Source organism: Mastacembelus armatus, chromosome 24, assembly GCF_900324485.2.
Source record: "Mastacembelus armatus chromosome 24, fMasArm1.2, whole genome shotgun sequence".
Taxonomy (NCBI): Eukaryota; Metazoa; Chordata; class Actinopteri; order Synbranchiformes; family Mastacembelidae; genus Mastacembelus; species Mastacembelus armatus.
This window is the reverse complement of record NC_046656.1, coordinates 10706830-10722905: the sequence shown is the minus strand read 5'-3', so window position 1 is coordinate 10722905 and position 16076 is coordinate 10706830. Positions and strand designations below refer to the sequence as shown.

At 42.4% G+C, this 16076-nt stretch overlaps 1 protein-coding gene across 3 annotated transcripts in view; it reads left to right on the top strand.

The window, feature by feature from the left end:
- Nucleotides 1–16076, top strand: part of ino80 (INO80 complex ATPase subunit) — a 32661-nt gene that overhangs the window by 5832 nt on the left and 10753 nt on the right. For all 3 annotated transcript variants that reach the window (XM_026318151.2, XM_026318153.2, XM_026318152.2), the window contains 14 exons: nucleotides 353–433; nucleotides 861–956; nucleotides 1746–1805; nucleotides 1964–2106; nucleotides 2235–2319; nucleotides 2402–2519; nucleotides 2711–2796; nucleotides 3895–4062; nucleotides 4380–4513; nucleotides 4776–4843; nucleotides 5417–5510; nucleotides 5796–6012; nucleotides 8195–8335; nucleotides 8926–9151. In XM_026318151.2, coding sequence (XP_026173936.1) covers nucleotides 353–433; nucleotides 861–956; nucleotides 1746–1805; nucleotides 1964–2106; nucleotides 2235–2319; nucleotides 2402–2519; nucleotides 2711–2796; nucleotides 3895–4062; nucleotides 4380–4513; nucleotides 4776–4843; nucleotides 5417–5510; nucleotides 5796–6012; nucleotides 8195–8335; nucleotides 8926–9151 — 1717 coding nt within the window. The remainder of the gene's footprint in view (nucleotides 1–352; nucleotides 434–860; nucleotides 957–1745; nucleotides 1806–1963; nucleotides 2107–2234; nucleotides 2320–2401; nucleotides 2520–2710; nucleotides 2797–3894; nucleotides 4063–4379; nucleotides 4514–4775; nucleotides 4844–5416; nucleotides 5511–5795; nucleotides 6013–8194; nucleotides 8336–8925; nucleotides 9152–16076) is intronic.

Here is a 16076-nt window from a genome sequence, read left to right as displayed (position 1 = left end):
ACTAGTTGTCTCAGTTTGTGTGACATATAATTTGTATTTGCTTATTTTCTGGCTTGATGTGTGAAGTGCTAAAAGAGTTTAGTACTGATGGTTTCTTAAGGCTGTTCTAATATTATAGCATTAAAAAATTATTCATTTGATGTAAAATCACTAGTATAATACATTAGATGCAGATGTGCATAAAGGCTGGGTTTAGTATTTCTAAATCAATTATGAAACACATATAATTCAGATGATATTTTTTTATGGTCAGGTGTATTTTGGCATTCAAATGATTTCATAATATTTCCATTTTTTTTATACCAACTGAGTGATTTATTTATTTATTTTTTGTTTTCTTACATCTCTGCAGGGAATCAATGGAATTCTGGCAGACGAGATGGGACTGGGGAAGACAGTCCAGAGTATCGCCCTGTTGGCACACCTAGCAGAGGTGAGAGAGAGCACCAGGCCAAAGGTTTTCATTCACTATGCACTTCCAAAAAAACTTTGTGGAATTTTCGATTGTCTCCACTGTTGATACTGCGTTTTGAAAATATCTAGCTTCCATCTTCTTCATGCACCTGCTTCCTTTAAAGAGTCCCTAGTTTCTGGCTGAGCTTTTTGCAGGTGTTGGAATATTTTATTGAGTGAGTCTGATGACTTATTTCATTGTTGTGAATAGTCGATTTTCTCTCATAACCCCAAAGGAAGAAAAAGAGGGATACGGGGAAAATGTGAGCTTTTCAATGCTGATCGACTGTGCAGACAGAAAGATGTCTGCCCAGTTCTGCAAGAGCTTCCTGTTATTGGGAGCTTCACTTACATTCACATACAAAAATCACATAGTGTATTCCTTTTTTTTATTTGTTCTTACACAGAGAGACAATATCTGGGGTCCATTCCTTATCATTTCTCCAGCATCCACACTCAACAACTGGCATCAGGAGTTCACCCGCTTTGTGCCCAAATTCAAGGTGAGACTCAGTGTTGCTGCCGAGTCAGCACTCCAGCAGGAACACCTACAAAAATACGTCTGGAGGAATTGTAGAATCCTTGTGCTGCTGTGCTCTTGTGAGAAATACTTTCAAATATCTGAGCAAACACACCAAAATACACACATGCTTAGAACTACCCAGCAGGGGGCAGTATTGTATTAGCACTATCATTGATTATATTAACATGATCACAAAGCTGTTCATAGTTTGACTGTTGAGTAGCTGTTGGATCTTTCTGCATGCTTTAATGAGCCTTTGACAAGCTTTGTGCATGCTTATAGACTAAAGACCATTTATCAAACACATCACTGCTGTCTGCGCTTGGGGGCAGACACACACACATACACACAATAATATGAAAAACTCCTTGTTGTGCTCAACACTCAGCTATGCCCATTTTCTGTGTCAGTTTGGAAATAAATCAATTCCAGTCTGTTTTGCTAATGAGGTGTGAAAAGACCCTATTACACAAGTTGAAGATAAGCTTCCTGAACATTCAAAGCAAGACTTACTGAAAACAATGGAAAAGCAGCTACTGTTGAGTGATGTAATGATGTGTATAACTTTTCACATCACATTCTACATAAACAATCCAACAACCGAAACAGTGATTCATACTGTTCGTGTTGTTATGCCTAAATGTTTCCTCTGGGAACATCAGTGTAGCTCAATAACAAGTGTTTATTTTTATAAATTGTTTTGGTGCTGCTAAGTTTCTTAACAGAGCTGTTTCACGGTTTTCCTTCTTTTTGCTCATTTGTCCATAAGGTGTTGCCATATTGGGGGAATCCACATGATCGCAAGGTGATACGGAAGTTTTGGAGCCAGGTGAGGAAGAGATCATGGTGCCGATGATTACTTTGAACATAGAGTTTGTAAAAATACAGTGCTATGAAATGCTTTATTGTACTGTTTGGTAAATTCTTGCTCTGTTATTTTCACTGTATGTGATTCTCTCATTCTGTTTATTCTGTATATTTGGACAGAAAACCCTTTACACTCAAAATGCACCATTCCATGTGGTGATCACAAGCTATCAGCTGGTGGTCCAGGACGTCAAGTACTTTCAGAGGGTGAAGTGGCAGTACATGGTTCTGGATGAGGCCCAGGCACTAAAAAGTAGCAGCAGGTAAAGCAAAGATATGGTATCCAAACACAAAAGCTTGATATTTACACCCTTGAGGAAACTGCTAGTTTTAGTTCTAGTACAGTTAAGCATTACATACTGCTATGTATACTGCTTCTCTATGCTTTCAGTGTTCGGTGGAAAATCCTCCTGCAGTTCCAGTGTCGAAACAGACTGCTGCTCACGGGGACGCCCATTCAGAACACAATGGCTGAGGTGAGCAGCGCGTGCGTGCTCACGCGAGTTAGTGAGCGCTCGACACACCTGTTGACGAGTATATGTTACTGTTGTATTTCAGCTGTGGGCCCTGCTGCACTTCATCATGCCTACACTGTTTGATTCCCATGAAGAGTTTAATGAATGGTTCTCCAAGGACATCGAAAGCCACGCTGAAAACAAATCTGCCATCGATGAGAGTGAGTGAGGAAAAAAACATCTTCTCTGCTGCCTGTTAAAGCTCTGTCCTACTTTTCCTGTCAACACATAGTAAATGCTGTGTTGAAGTTCTGTGATTTTTATGCTGACACTGGTATGTTATTCTTGCCCCTGTTGCATGTAATGTGTTCTATAGCTAAACAGGATTGTTTGCTTTGCCTGTATGTTCCAGACCAACTTTCCAGACTGCACATGATCCTTAAGCCTTTTATGCTGCGCAGGATCAAGAAGGATGTGGAAAACGAGCTCTCAGATAAGGTAAAAAGGAGAACTTTGTATGTGCTAACTTAAATTTGGGTGAGCAAGTTGCAAATGCATATTTTGAAATTGAACTAATAGCAGTTCTCATTTTTTTAATTCAATTCTTCAAATAACTTTTTTGAAAAGTTTATTATAAATTACTGTATGTTGATGGAGCAAAATTGTCTCACTATGGAATCCAAGCAAATAAAAAATGTTTGAATAATTTAAGTTTCTGTAAAAATACTCACGTCCTCCCCTGGTTAAACTTATGCCATCTGTCTCCCTGTGACTCAGAAAGTGTTGTAATAAGCCCGTGAGTGATGCTTGCGCTGGCAGATAATCTTGACAGATGTTGCACTCGGGGTCTCTTGCTGTCACAAGCAGTGCACACATACTCACTCATGCACTGTGGGAGTCGCGTTACACAGAGGCGAAGGAATGGCAGAGTTCACCACTCCCCCACATCTGTCTTTTTCTCTTCACTTGGCACCCGCAGTACACTCCTGCCAGCCCGCTTCTTTTTCATCTCCAGTCTTGCTGGTTTGTCTTGATTTGTCAGCATAGTGAGGCCAATAATAACAGATGAAGATCGCTCACTGGTTGGGTTTTATGGTTTGTTGTTTAGTTTTAGTGGTTTCATTATTGACACTTAGACCAGTAAAAGCAGAGATTTTGACGTGTGTTTAAAGGATGTGCCTCAAGCTGGGCATGAAGACAGCACACGAAAATTCATCCTCATTTTTGGTCGAAACCATGAGAAAATACTGCATATGTGTTTATGTTATGGAAGCAGTGCTGAATTTAACAGAATCTTTTTTAATTATTTTAGGCTTGTTTTATGATTTGATTTTATGCACCAGTCTTTTTCCTAAGAGGGAATATTTTTTTATATTACACATCAATTGATTTTCTTTTACTAAAACAAATTCTAGCAAACTATAAAGGCAATTTTACAGATGCACTGGCCTAATGAAGTACATTTTTATATTATAGTTTTTCAGTTTTGAAGAGGTAAAATCTTAACTTTAATCAGTTTTTTGTCAGTTTTGCACAAACAAGATACTATTGCTTTAGTAGCACAGTTAGCTCACTTGCTCTGTGTTACCCCTGCAGATTGAGATCCTGACCTACTGCCAGCTGACGTCCCGACAGAGGCTGCTCTACCAGGCTCTGAGGAACAAGATCTCTATCGAAGACCTGCTGCAGTCCTCCATGGGCACGGCCCAGCAGGCTCACAGCACCACCTCCTCCCTCATGAACCTGGTCATGCAGTTCAGGAAGGTAGGAGTCTTGTACTAAATTGTGCAGTACAGCGTGATTACAGCTATAATAAGTTTTGATTATTGTTTCAGATGCATCAGTTACAATGATTGATCATACCTATTAGGATAATTTTCAGCATCATGTTATCAATGTTATGATAAATTTAGGTCATCAAAAAGCATTTACATGTTCCAAGAGTGATAATGCCATTTATTGCTGGGAACAAAAATCGAGATGTACAATTAAACAATGAACTGGGTGCCCTAGACAAATATAAGCATGACTAATGCTGGTTCGTTTGTACGTTTTGCCAACTGCACCGTCTGTGCGTGTAGGTGTGCAACCACCCTGACTTGTTTGAGCGCCAGGAAACACGCTCTCCATTCCACATGTCCCTCAAGCCCTACATCATGTCTAAGTTGCTCTACCGCCAGGGCCTCATCCACACACACAACCAGGCCAAGAACAAGTAAGTCGTCCCATACAGATAAATTAAGCACACATGCTCTCACACACACACATTCATATACTTTGTCTTGACAAATATGACCAAATCCAATATAAACAGGCAAAGCTAAACTTCCTTCTGTATATATAAAATATGTATATATACATTTATCCCATTTACAGCTATTTTTATACAAATCGTGTGGGTCCGACTGGGATTAGATTGTCTTCACTGTTTCAAGGGTTTTTGTCCCATTCAGTTTTTCTTTCTAAACCCTCTTCAGATTGCTTCAAGTGCTGATGTCACCCTTCTCTCCAAACCACATCCAGCAGTCTCTTTTTCACAGAAAAGGTGAGCACAAATAAAGTTTTGATCTCAGACTTACACAAAAGTCCACAACCATCCATCCATCATCTATATCCACTTGCTATTTAGGGTCACAGGGATCTGCTGGAGCCTATCCCAGCTCTCTTTGGGTGAAAGGCAGGGGTACACCCTGGACAGGTCACCAGTCCATCACAGGGCCACATAGAGACAAACAACCTCACACACTCACACTCACTCCTATGGGCAATTTAGAGTCACCAATCAACCTGACATACATGTTTTTGGACTGTGGGAGGAAACCAGAGTACCTGGAGAAAACCCACACAAGCACAGGGAGAACATGCAAACTCCACACAGAAAGGCCCCTGATGGGTTACGAACCCCGGACATTGCTATGTGGCAACAATGGTAACCACTAAGCCACCGTGCTGCCCTGCTAGTCCAGAACCAGGACATTTATTTTCTCATCAGAGGCGATCTCTTTCATTGTGATTTTAAATTTCAGTTTCTCTCTTCCTCCATTATTAGTTTTGTCATTCCTTTCTGTTCCCCTTTATCGCCATATTTTGCTTTATGTTTTTTTTTTTACTGTTCCAGGTGATGATGAAGGAAGCTGTTTCTCCTTCCTGCGCTTTATTGACGTGTCGCCAGCTGAGATGTCCAATCTCATGCTGCGAGGCACTTTAATGAGGTGGGCTTACGTTTTCATCTTCAGATATATATTACTCTCTTTATTTACAAAAGAAAGGTGGGATAGTGAATAAAGAGGCAGTCCTTTGAAGGACAGCCAACTGTCCAGCTCTACAGGTGCTATAATGTAGCAGACTACACTTTGTTCTCTTTGTAGAGAAAGGAAAATTCATATAGAGGGTCCCTTCATTATTAAACCTAATAATGACCAACTTTACACAGGTGTCACAGTTCTTTATAAAGTATTTCTAAATCATCACCTGCTCCCTGCTAACCCCTTCCACAGATGGCTAGCCCTTTTTCTCTCCCTGAAAGCTGCATACCGGCTCTACTATCAACGCCTGTTTGACCTCGAAGATGAGGTTCAGGATGAAGCCACAGACAGGGAGGGGGGCAGAGGGAGGTCACAGCCCAGGACTAAGTGTCTGTCTCGCAGGGACCTGTTACTGTGGTTGAACAGACCCACTGCCTTCACCAATTTGCACACCAGCACTGTCCTACAGGTAAGAAACATGCACACGCACACACACACACATACACACATTGGCTGAAACCTCCTGAGAGGCCATCTGTAGCGCACATGGGTGTGTGTCAGATTAAACTCCACCAGGGAGACACATGGCGCTTGGCAATGCTAAAATCTTTGAGCGTCAGTCAGTGTTTGGCCACACAGCGTGCTCTCTGCCCCAGGCTTCCTCTCCCTCCTCTGGTATAAACTGTGGAAACTAATCCCTGCCTACCATCTCGACCCAGTAACACAGTCGTCCCTCCCAGGCCAGAGTCTGTCTGTACGTCTGCTCTCATCTTAAAATAAAACAGGAGGAGGAATCTACACTGACATATTTTTTTTAAACATTTTTAGCTATTCTTCCAGGACAGGAATGCATCTGCATAAATTTGTCAAGCTACACCAAACTCTTGTCGCATCAATATGACAACCCTTCAGTTTTCTACGCTATTTTAGTCTGATTTTGTTGTTGTTTTGTTTTGCACATACAGCAGCAGGGTGTTCTTGATGTTTTTTGGGAGACTAAAATTAAGCATTCTGTTAGAGAAGCTCACTGTAATAGGTATGTATCTTAGGAGGAATGTAGCACTATCTCCACAGCTCCTTATAGCTGCACTCAAATACTTTCACATGTGCAACAGAGGACTGCAGGGCTACTGTGAGACTGCACGTGTTTCTCCTGTTTTTTTTTGTATTGTTTGGCAATATTGAAATCTCATTGTTTGGGGGGGAGACTGTATAAAACATAGGTGCCAGTTCAAATATACAGACCACCTCAAAAAATGGGAACTGCGTCAGCCTGCAGATACTCTACAGGAGCCCATCTTGAAGTGTTTTTGTCACACTGTGTAGCTAAAAAAAAAACATTAAAAACACATTTTAGCAAAATTTTCAACTAGCCAGGCAGATATGTATCACACTACCATCCTCCACGATTTCTAACTTAACCTGTTAGGTGGAACATACACAGGAGAAAATGTAGTCGGAGTAATTCCATCCTCCACTTCCTCCTGGCCTCATCAAACTGAGTCAGGCAGCTTCTGAGCGTCTTAGGTTCCACCACCCCAGAGCGGTTTAAGGAATGTAAGCACAGAAAAATACAAGGAGCAAGTTAAGATATGAGCAAGAAAGAAAACTTACAGACACCAGGAGAGCTAATGCTGGATGACCGCGTATGACCCCAGACTCCCACTTGAGGTTCTCGAAATTACTCACTCCTGCAGTTTTTGCCAGCTTCTTTCAGCTCCTCATTTTTCTTTTGAAGCTACATGTAGCTGGCACACAGTGCCTGTTCTCTCCGTTTGGCACATCTCTCTCTGGCTGTGTACTTGACAGTGCGGTCAGTATTGCTTTCAGTGTTCCTACTGCTCCTTTTGAGCAATTGAGAGAAGCAGACAACTTACAGTAAAATACCTCCCTCACCAAAAGTTCTTGCCCATCTGTCCATCCCCATGTGAAACAAATCTATCAGTTTTCAAAATTATAGGGTGTCTGATTCAGAATAACAGCCTAATCACTTACCATTTAAGAACCATAAAATTGACATTGAACGAAGTCATAGAGTAGAGAAATGAGGGGATGTCTTTTTTTTTTTTTTTTAAGCTCTGCCATTAGATGGCACTGTGTATCCACCATTGCTGTGCTGTCACACACATCGCACAGGGTAACATACTCATAATCTTTACATATTTCTGTATTGCCTAACGCTCTATTATACTTATCCATCCAACATCTATTGAGTAATGACAATTACACAAAAATACAATTAGATATGATTGAGATGATTATCTTGGACAAATGTAAGATTACATGATCACAACATCCAGTTTAATCTTGTTGCATATATAAGGTGCTGGTAATTATGCATTTGATATAATATTTTTGTAGTTAGCTGAAATTTGAGATAACCTTTCAGGCATATAGCCAAAAAAGTTATTAAAACTATGAGCATTGCACTCAGTAGGTTTTGCAGCACCTTTTCTGCTTTTCCTAGAATTTGACCATAGTGGTTTCTTTTATCTGCTCACTTTGACACGAATAAAAGCAGGAATCAGCTCAGCGATGTTTTTGAAATGACTGTTATTTTCAAAAACGTCACCACTCATAAAATCCCTGTAAACGTGCAGTTTTGACATTTGTAAACCATAGTGATGTCTTCTCTTCACTCTGTGCTACAGGACCTGGTGTTCACAGCCTTGAGGCCTGGCATGGTGGGACACACTGATGTGAAGATCTACAGCAGAAATTCTCCCACCTTCACACTGCGACACTGCCAGCCCACGCTGCCACCCAAGTTTTTGCTCGCTGCCACGCCCAGGGTATGTACGTTTGTGTGTGTCCGTGTGTCTGGGTGTCCGGGTTTATGTGAGTAGCAAGTGGCCCGAGAAAGGAACTTCTTGGAAAGACCTGTGTGGGTGTGTGTGTTGGCCAGTTTAGGACATCTGTTTGGGTGGTCGTGGAAAAAAAAAAGAGTGCAATAGTGTACATGTAACCTTTGCAGGCATTCAACAATAAGAATGTGGTGAAGTGTGCGTGCGTGCATGCGTGTGTGTGTGTGGAGTGAGAAGACCAGAGTGGCTTCCAGCTGCATTTAAAACAAACTGAGTTTCAAAGAGGATTCTTAGGCAGGTCTTTGTCAGTCAACCTACTTAGTTTAGTGGAACCACCTGTCATATTTTATTAATTAAAACTCTGCAATCAGAATTTGAGGAAATGTTTTAAATGACATATATTGCATGGTAATTTTACTAATTTTAGAAAACTTAATCCAAGAACATAACCATGCCATGTTATTTACAACATTATTTTAAAATCTTCATTCTATTTTCTCTACAAAATATTATATATCTTTTTATATCTTTTATTTCAAACGTAAAAAATCCTTTCTTTTTTTTTAATGGTTTCTTAGGTGACGGCAGTTCCCATGGAGTGTTATTGTGACGACCGCAGTGCAGAATATGAATGGCGGGTGACGCGCAGTGGAGGTGGCGCGATCTTCAAACAGTGTTTTCTGTATGGCTCACCTGAACTTGCCTCAGAATGGTGTGAGAGGGCCAATGCCTTCCATCCACAGTGCCCTGGGGGTGTGATGGCCCTCTGCCCCCGCCATGGATGGTCCTTCATTCGGATACCTGGTAAGAGCTACATTATAGTGTTGCTGACTAAAACTCACTGCTTCATTTTTCAAAAATACTGGAGTTGCTGTTCCGCTTTTTTAAATGTTGAATATCCCTTTGTGGAGTAAAGGAAAAGGTACGAGCCCGTGGGAGAATTTACAGAGGGTCAACAGGGCAGAGCTGGGCAGCCAAACCCTTTACAGTCTAATGGAACTGCTGAGATAAAGCGCTTCTGCAGAAGTTCACTCACATAAACACACAGTAGCGATTTCCACTAAGGTGTGAATACATCACTGCGTGTGTACGTGTGTGCTTACAAGAGCTTTATCGGAGGAGCTTGACTTGTTGAGTTAAGGGTCATATGGAGCAGAGTGGGAGCTGATTCGCAGCCAGGATTGAGATGATTGATGGATGTGCAGGGTGAGAGAGGCCATTACAGTTTTACAGACAACACTTCCCTTCTCACTGACCTGCTCAGGCCTCCTAGTTTGATAAAGTGTCTCTGTCATGGATTATGATGACTGCTCTCTTTTTGGTAACAGAGATTCCCAGGCATGTATGTACCTTTTAAACCTGTTTGATAAGCCTGCAGTAGAAACATTTTCCATACAGTTACTTTTTGTATGATACATTTAGTTTCCGCAATTTACCAAATCACAAATATGCTTGATATAAAGTCCTTAAAATCCCATAGACAGTCTCTCGAAGTTGGAAATATTGTAGTGATTTTTTTTTTCTTCTACCCGTTTGAATACACATGTGCTTGTGAGAGTGTTTGTATGTAAAAGTGAGAAACAAAACAAGTATTTGTGTGTCTGTGTGAGAACGGTCTGAAAGCTCTTGTGAAGTTATACGGAGGCAGACAAAGCGAGGAAGTTTAGCTACTGGTCATTGTTCAAGTGCTTAGTTAGGTAACACTAATAGATGGTCCTTCTGTGTGCATTTGTGCGAGTGTGTATGTGTCTGTGCGATCAAGTCCACTTAGGGAACTGTGCAGCACTCACACGGGCCCTGAGGTGTCTCTCACCTCTCCCCGCACACACTCTCCCACGCTCAGCGGCGTTGCCTTTCCTCACACACATCGGGGACAAGCTTCACCTCCGTCTCTCCCGCTAACAGACAGGTTCACGGGCTGATCTGAAATCAGTATCTGGCTTTGGCCTCTCAGTCCGTCTGGTCTCCCACTTCTTTCTCAGCCTCTCTAGGAAGGAAGTGACCCAACACTCGGGCACCCGTCCTCCGCTGAACACATTGTTGCCACATCAAGGCCCAGATATGTACAGTAGCCCAGCTAAAGTTTCCCACCCTCCCTCTCCTCTGCACTCCCAGCCCCACACCTTTAGAACAAATGCAGAGCTGAATAACTGTTTGTTTTGAGCGCCATGGCGTGAGTATGGCTGCCCACTGATATCGACGGAGGAATCTAATCAGAGGACTTATTAGGAATCAGGCCACAGAGGAGGAAAAAACAATTGAGGCAGCAACATCTCGAGCCTTAGATTTTTTTTTTATTTTTTGATGTTATTGTGATGGTAGAATGTCACTGAAGGAGAGCCATTGTTCATTCAAAAAATGATGAATTGTCTACTTTTCATTAATAATGTTAATGTCGGTGATAGCATGATACTGCCTTCGATTCTTTTGGAAGCCATCAGTGGTGATCAGAAAAAACCAAGATGCACGTAGGGTAGAATCATCCAAGAATTAAACCCATGCAGTCAGCAAGTCTGAGCCACCAGGATGCGACTGAAGAAGAGGTTTTGACTATAATTAGAGACATTCCACGGTTGTTTGCTTCCCAAATTGCTGCAGTTCTACAATCACCTCTATTTTGCTTTTCGGAAACTTCACATGAAGCCACAGTTATGTCACTTTGTGTTCAAATTTAGAACAGTTTCCTGCTGAATCAGGGTTAAAAATTAGGTTGAAAGCTTTTGGGATCATTTTCACAACAATCAAGTGTGACAGAAATAACCTTTCTCACTGTCTGTGTGGTCCCTATGTCCCTTACAGTAATTAGAAGGAGCAGTTCTTCAAAACAATGACCTTGTCACCATAGCACCAACTTTACTCTATTTCTAGCTGTATTTGAATGAGACACTAAAGGACTTTATGTGTGTTTTTGCGTAACTTAACAGACTGCAGTGTCTGTGTTTGTGTGTGTGTATCAATCAGACTATGAAAGAAAGGGAGAGGCCAATCAGGTCTGGCGCGGCAGCCCACATCAGGCTGTGGGAAATGCAGTTCTGCCTTCCTGTCCCTTCAAAGAAACTCTGCTCTCCAGCAAAATGGCAGGAAGCTTCCCCAGCCCTCTGATAGACAAGCACAAAACAACACAGACGGCCAGCCTCACCACATCACCGTCTGACTCTGCCCCACTCAATTTGCAATAATCTGGCACCGGTAACCGTCTGAGGAATGCAGCATTTTTTTTTATTACTATTATCTTTTTCTTATTTTCTGCTGCCAGAGGGGAAAAAAAACAAAACATTCACTTAAGCGTGTAAATGTACAGATATGTTTTGATTTTCAGGTCCAGTAAATAGCTCTAAGGTGTTCACTAGAAGGAAAAATTGTGTCCACAGATATTTAAGAAGCTCAAAGTAGACTCTAGGGGGAGACATTAGCCACATCGCTCCCCTATGATGATGCTTTTGTACAAGCCAAGTAATACCTAACTCTCTCTGTCCCTCAGCCAGCTAGATATCATGTGTGGTGTGTGTCGAGTCAGTGTTGGCCAAGGGTAACTTGCAGTAATCTATCCTAATGACAGAGTTCACAGTGGGCAGCTATGGTGTGGTGAGGTTCCCTCGCAAATCTCCGAGTCCTCATCAGACTGTCTGTCTCTTGCCTCCTTAAGACTCCTAAAGAACCCAGAGACGTGCTCCTTTTGCATGTTTGAGGGGAGACAGTGATGTGTGTGCAAACATGTTCCAAATGTATAAATGCACGCCATCATCCACTTTCTCCCCCACATAGTCACGCAGAGATGTTTCTGGGGCTTTCTGGAATGCATGTTTGTCATTTGGCTCCCCTCCAGAGCGCCAGAGTGGACATGCTATGTTGTTGGTGCAGTACCCTTGATCTGTAAAACTTCACCAAGCCCATCGAATCCTCCTTTTTTTTCGGTCACTCATTTCACTCCCAGCTCCCAAAACGTCCTGCTGGCATCTGGCTCTTAGCTTTCCTGATGCTGTTGCTGCGAGAAAATTAAGTTTAAGTACGATTTTTGTCAATACATGCAGAAGAAGCAAAGTAGTGTCAGGCTAATATTTCCATCATCAGCAATGCTGAACAAGTGTTGCCCATTGACTTATTGATTGCACAGTGTAGTGTATCATTATACAGTGAGCGGCTGATGCTGGGTTCGATCGCTGATTCGACCTGTTCTCTGGCCCCCCATCTGTCTCTCTTTCTCACATAACCATCCATCCATCTTCTTTCATTAGCCCTCATTTTTTTTCTCTACAATCTCACTGATGTTCATCTGTTTTTTTGGGTTTTTTTTTTTTTTTTTGATCGCATCTGGTCTGCTTCCCTCCCTGTTGAGGGCCGACTCCACTTTTGGCAGCAGCAGGGTGTAAAGGGACAGGACAGGACATAAGACTGTAGTACCGTATTAATGAAATTAGCGCTGTAGTTGGTTTGGGAGTATCAGGCGCCAGGCACCAGGGCTGGGCCGGGGTTAATTAGCTGGCAGCAGGCCTTTAATTGGGTCAGGACCGTGTCAGGCCCCTGGCTCTGGCCCTACAGGGATTGGATTACACCATTGGGGGACAGACAGTAGGGGGAGGGAGAGGGTGCGTAAGGGGGAGCAGGAGGGAAGGATGGAGAGCAAGATGGAGCGGTGGATGTGGTGGAAAGGGGGAGAGAGAAGGAACATGGGAGTGTAGCCTAATCTGCCAGCAGGAGGTAAGGATAGGAGGAGATGGGGAGGGCTTGCTGGGTGAACACCAGTGTTACTAAATTGGAGGAGGGTGCTGTGAAAGGGGGGCAGGGCAGGTGGTGAAGCTTGATATGTGTATCCATAGCAACAGCAGAGTGGTGTGACACCAAATGGGATTTGCTTGTGTTTTTGGGGTGTGGTTTTAAAGGAGTCCTTGTCCTTGTCAGTCCATTTCAATGCATTTTAATCCTTAATTTTATTTTTGCCACTCCTGTATTCAGAAAAAAGTCACCCCAAATGTCTTAATGTTTGTTTTTCTGTGAGCTGATCTGAGGCGCCTTTTGTTTTCCTTCCCTCTACATAATGATGCTGCTGCTACTATGTGAGCAAATTTTCACTGAATCTAAACTGAATGAATCTCAAAGGCCATTTCATTTCACACAAGTTATATGTACAGACACCCACTTTAATTTCTCTGTCCTCCACATTTTATGTGCGTGGTTACTGCACCCAGTTTGTTCACGTTTTATGACCACTTGTCATGTATTTTACTGCAGCCACATGTACCCTGTAATCTAAGGCATAAGTGTTACGTTGGAGATGAGACATCACCAAAGCCATCCAAATCACAATGATTCATTTTCTTGGCTTTACTTCACAGGGTATGGGTAAGGGATTTTCTATATGTAGCACTAAATGTTTGGAACCTGATTCTTTGTAAAGCCACACTGCTGTCTTTCTGCACTGAACATTTCCCTGTAGATTGAGAAGCCACTGACATTCAAATATGTATACAAAGCTAGTACACAAAGATCACATACAAAAAGATATCATCAGTGTAGTCAAACATTAGTAGGTGGCTTTTCAAGGAGAACAACGATTCTCTTGTTAATGGTGTCTTTCATAATCCGGACATAAAACAGGGATTACCCTGCCTGACATGTCTCATCATACAAAATAATAGTATCCAAACTGCTTAATATAGCTTATTCAGATTTACAGTTTATGTCCTTCAAGAAATGAATACATTAAACATTTAGTCCCTCGTGGCCACAGAAATCTTGGCTTTAACCAATCTTCAAACTTGACAGTGGAGTCTGGTGGTTTAAATGAAATCTGCTGAACAGAAACAGATTGGTGGTAGGGACTGAACAATATTGCCTTTATATGATTATTTGCATCTTTGCCAAGTGGTGGTTTGCATCTAGGTGGCTGGCAGTGTGGCCTGCAGTGCTGGTTAGTGCCCTTGACTGAGCAGCGGTCCCGGTTAGACTGGCACCTGCGGTAACGAGGTTCAGTCTGATCGAAACCACAACATCACCGCCGTCGCCACCATACTAATCTCGCCTCACTGCAGCCGGAGCCACCACGGACCCCCTTCACTGTCTGTCTGTCCCTCTCTGACTGAACCCTTTTCTCCTATGCACATCTAATCCTCTGTGTTTTGCTCACTTCTCTTTTTACTTCTCAAGCCATCCACTTTGTTGACGCCAAGGACAATTATAGGCCTTTGATGGTGGGATACAGTCTTTTTTGTATCTCAGGACTTGTGGTGTTTTGGTCTCTTGGTAGACACAAGTCTTAGCCACAGCAATGTATAAAAAGTTCATACCTTCCAGTAAAACTAGAGTTAAGCTGGATCTGCTTCATATTTAGTTTATTGACTCGATTAGTGTACTGTATCTTTTATTGTCCTGCTTTCTTCTTTATTTATTTTTCTCCCTCTCTTGTACACACCGTTATCTCTATCTCTTTTTATGCAGACCAATTCATCTCAGCTATTTTTATTCACTTGGAGAGCATAAGTTATGACAAGAATGTATATTAACCCACAGTACACCGGCTGTCTTGAGGTAAACCATGCCATTGAAATTCTAACACCGACTCAGAACCCCTTTGTGTCAACACTTTCCCATGAGCTCTATTTCTGTGAGTGACCGGGACAGAATGTGTTTGACAGGTGGAAGCCACCTCACCGTGACATGTAGGTGAGCTCTCCGAGATCTCCCCAGAACTGTCCCCTCTTCATCTGTTCTCATAGTTTCTCTTCAACACCTCTACAGGGCCTGACCTTTTTTGGTGAAGGGGGCTATACCAAAGGGTCATAGGTCAGGGTTCAGCTTGAGTACACATTAGCATTGATTAGCATGCTACTCACTAAAAGTCAAGAAAGAACCAGACGGGTTTTTTTGGATCATGGAGACATTAAGCGCCTTTTATTGACTTAAGAAATGATCTTATCTCAGTGATTTACAGAAACTGTGGCAGGACAACACCATATGTGCATTGTTACAGCTTCAGGTTAAAATTTTTCACCTTGTGCTCTCAATTAATCCAGTGTGATTTAAATGTAGTGGGTTATGCTGTATTGACATAGCAAGGAAATAGGACTTTGAAATATTTATAATCCCAGGTCATCACTGTACAAAAGGAGCTTGAGAACAAGTGTCTAATTCGAAAAGGCCAAGACTGACTCTCACAGAGGGACACTCCTGTAACCCGGGCATGACCCTGTCACCTGACCCTGGACCTGGCCTCAGGTTCTCCCCACTCAGGGTCACGACCTCCTGGTCAAACACCATAGTATGTCTGTCACCGGGTCGATGGCAGTCCTGGCCCTTTTCTCATTCTGCTATTGTGCCAGATGACGTTAATTCCTCATCAGCCCGACATAGAGGGAACCACTTCAACAGCAGACCCGGGGTCAGATTGCTCCCCAGTTGCTCGCTGTGGTCGGTCATTCGAAGGCACCTTGACACAGTGTTGGAAGTAATGTGACCAAGACCAACTGCCAGGCCTGTTTGTTCATCTTACTTGCCATTGTGTGAAATGGAGTGTAAATCACATTTTCTCACAACTTCTCTTTGTGTCTTGTTCTCTCTCTTTTGTTCACCCTCTCTGTCATTCTCTCTGCTTTCACCAACAGTCCAGTCAATAACGGCACACGCTTTATTTAAACAATCACCAGATCAGGGAGAGATTTAGGGGTACTGATCCCGCAGGGTTTTAAATCGAAGAATATACAATCTTATTGAAGTCTTGTATTGATTAGGGAAG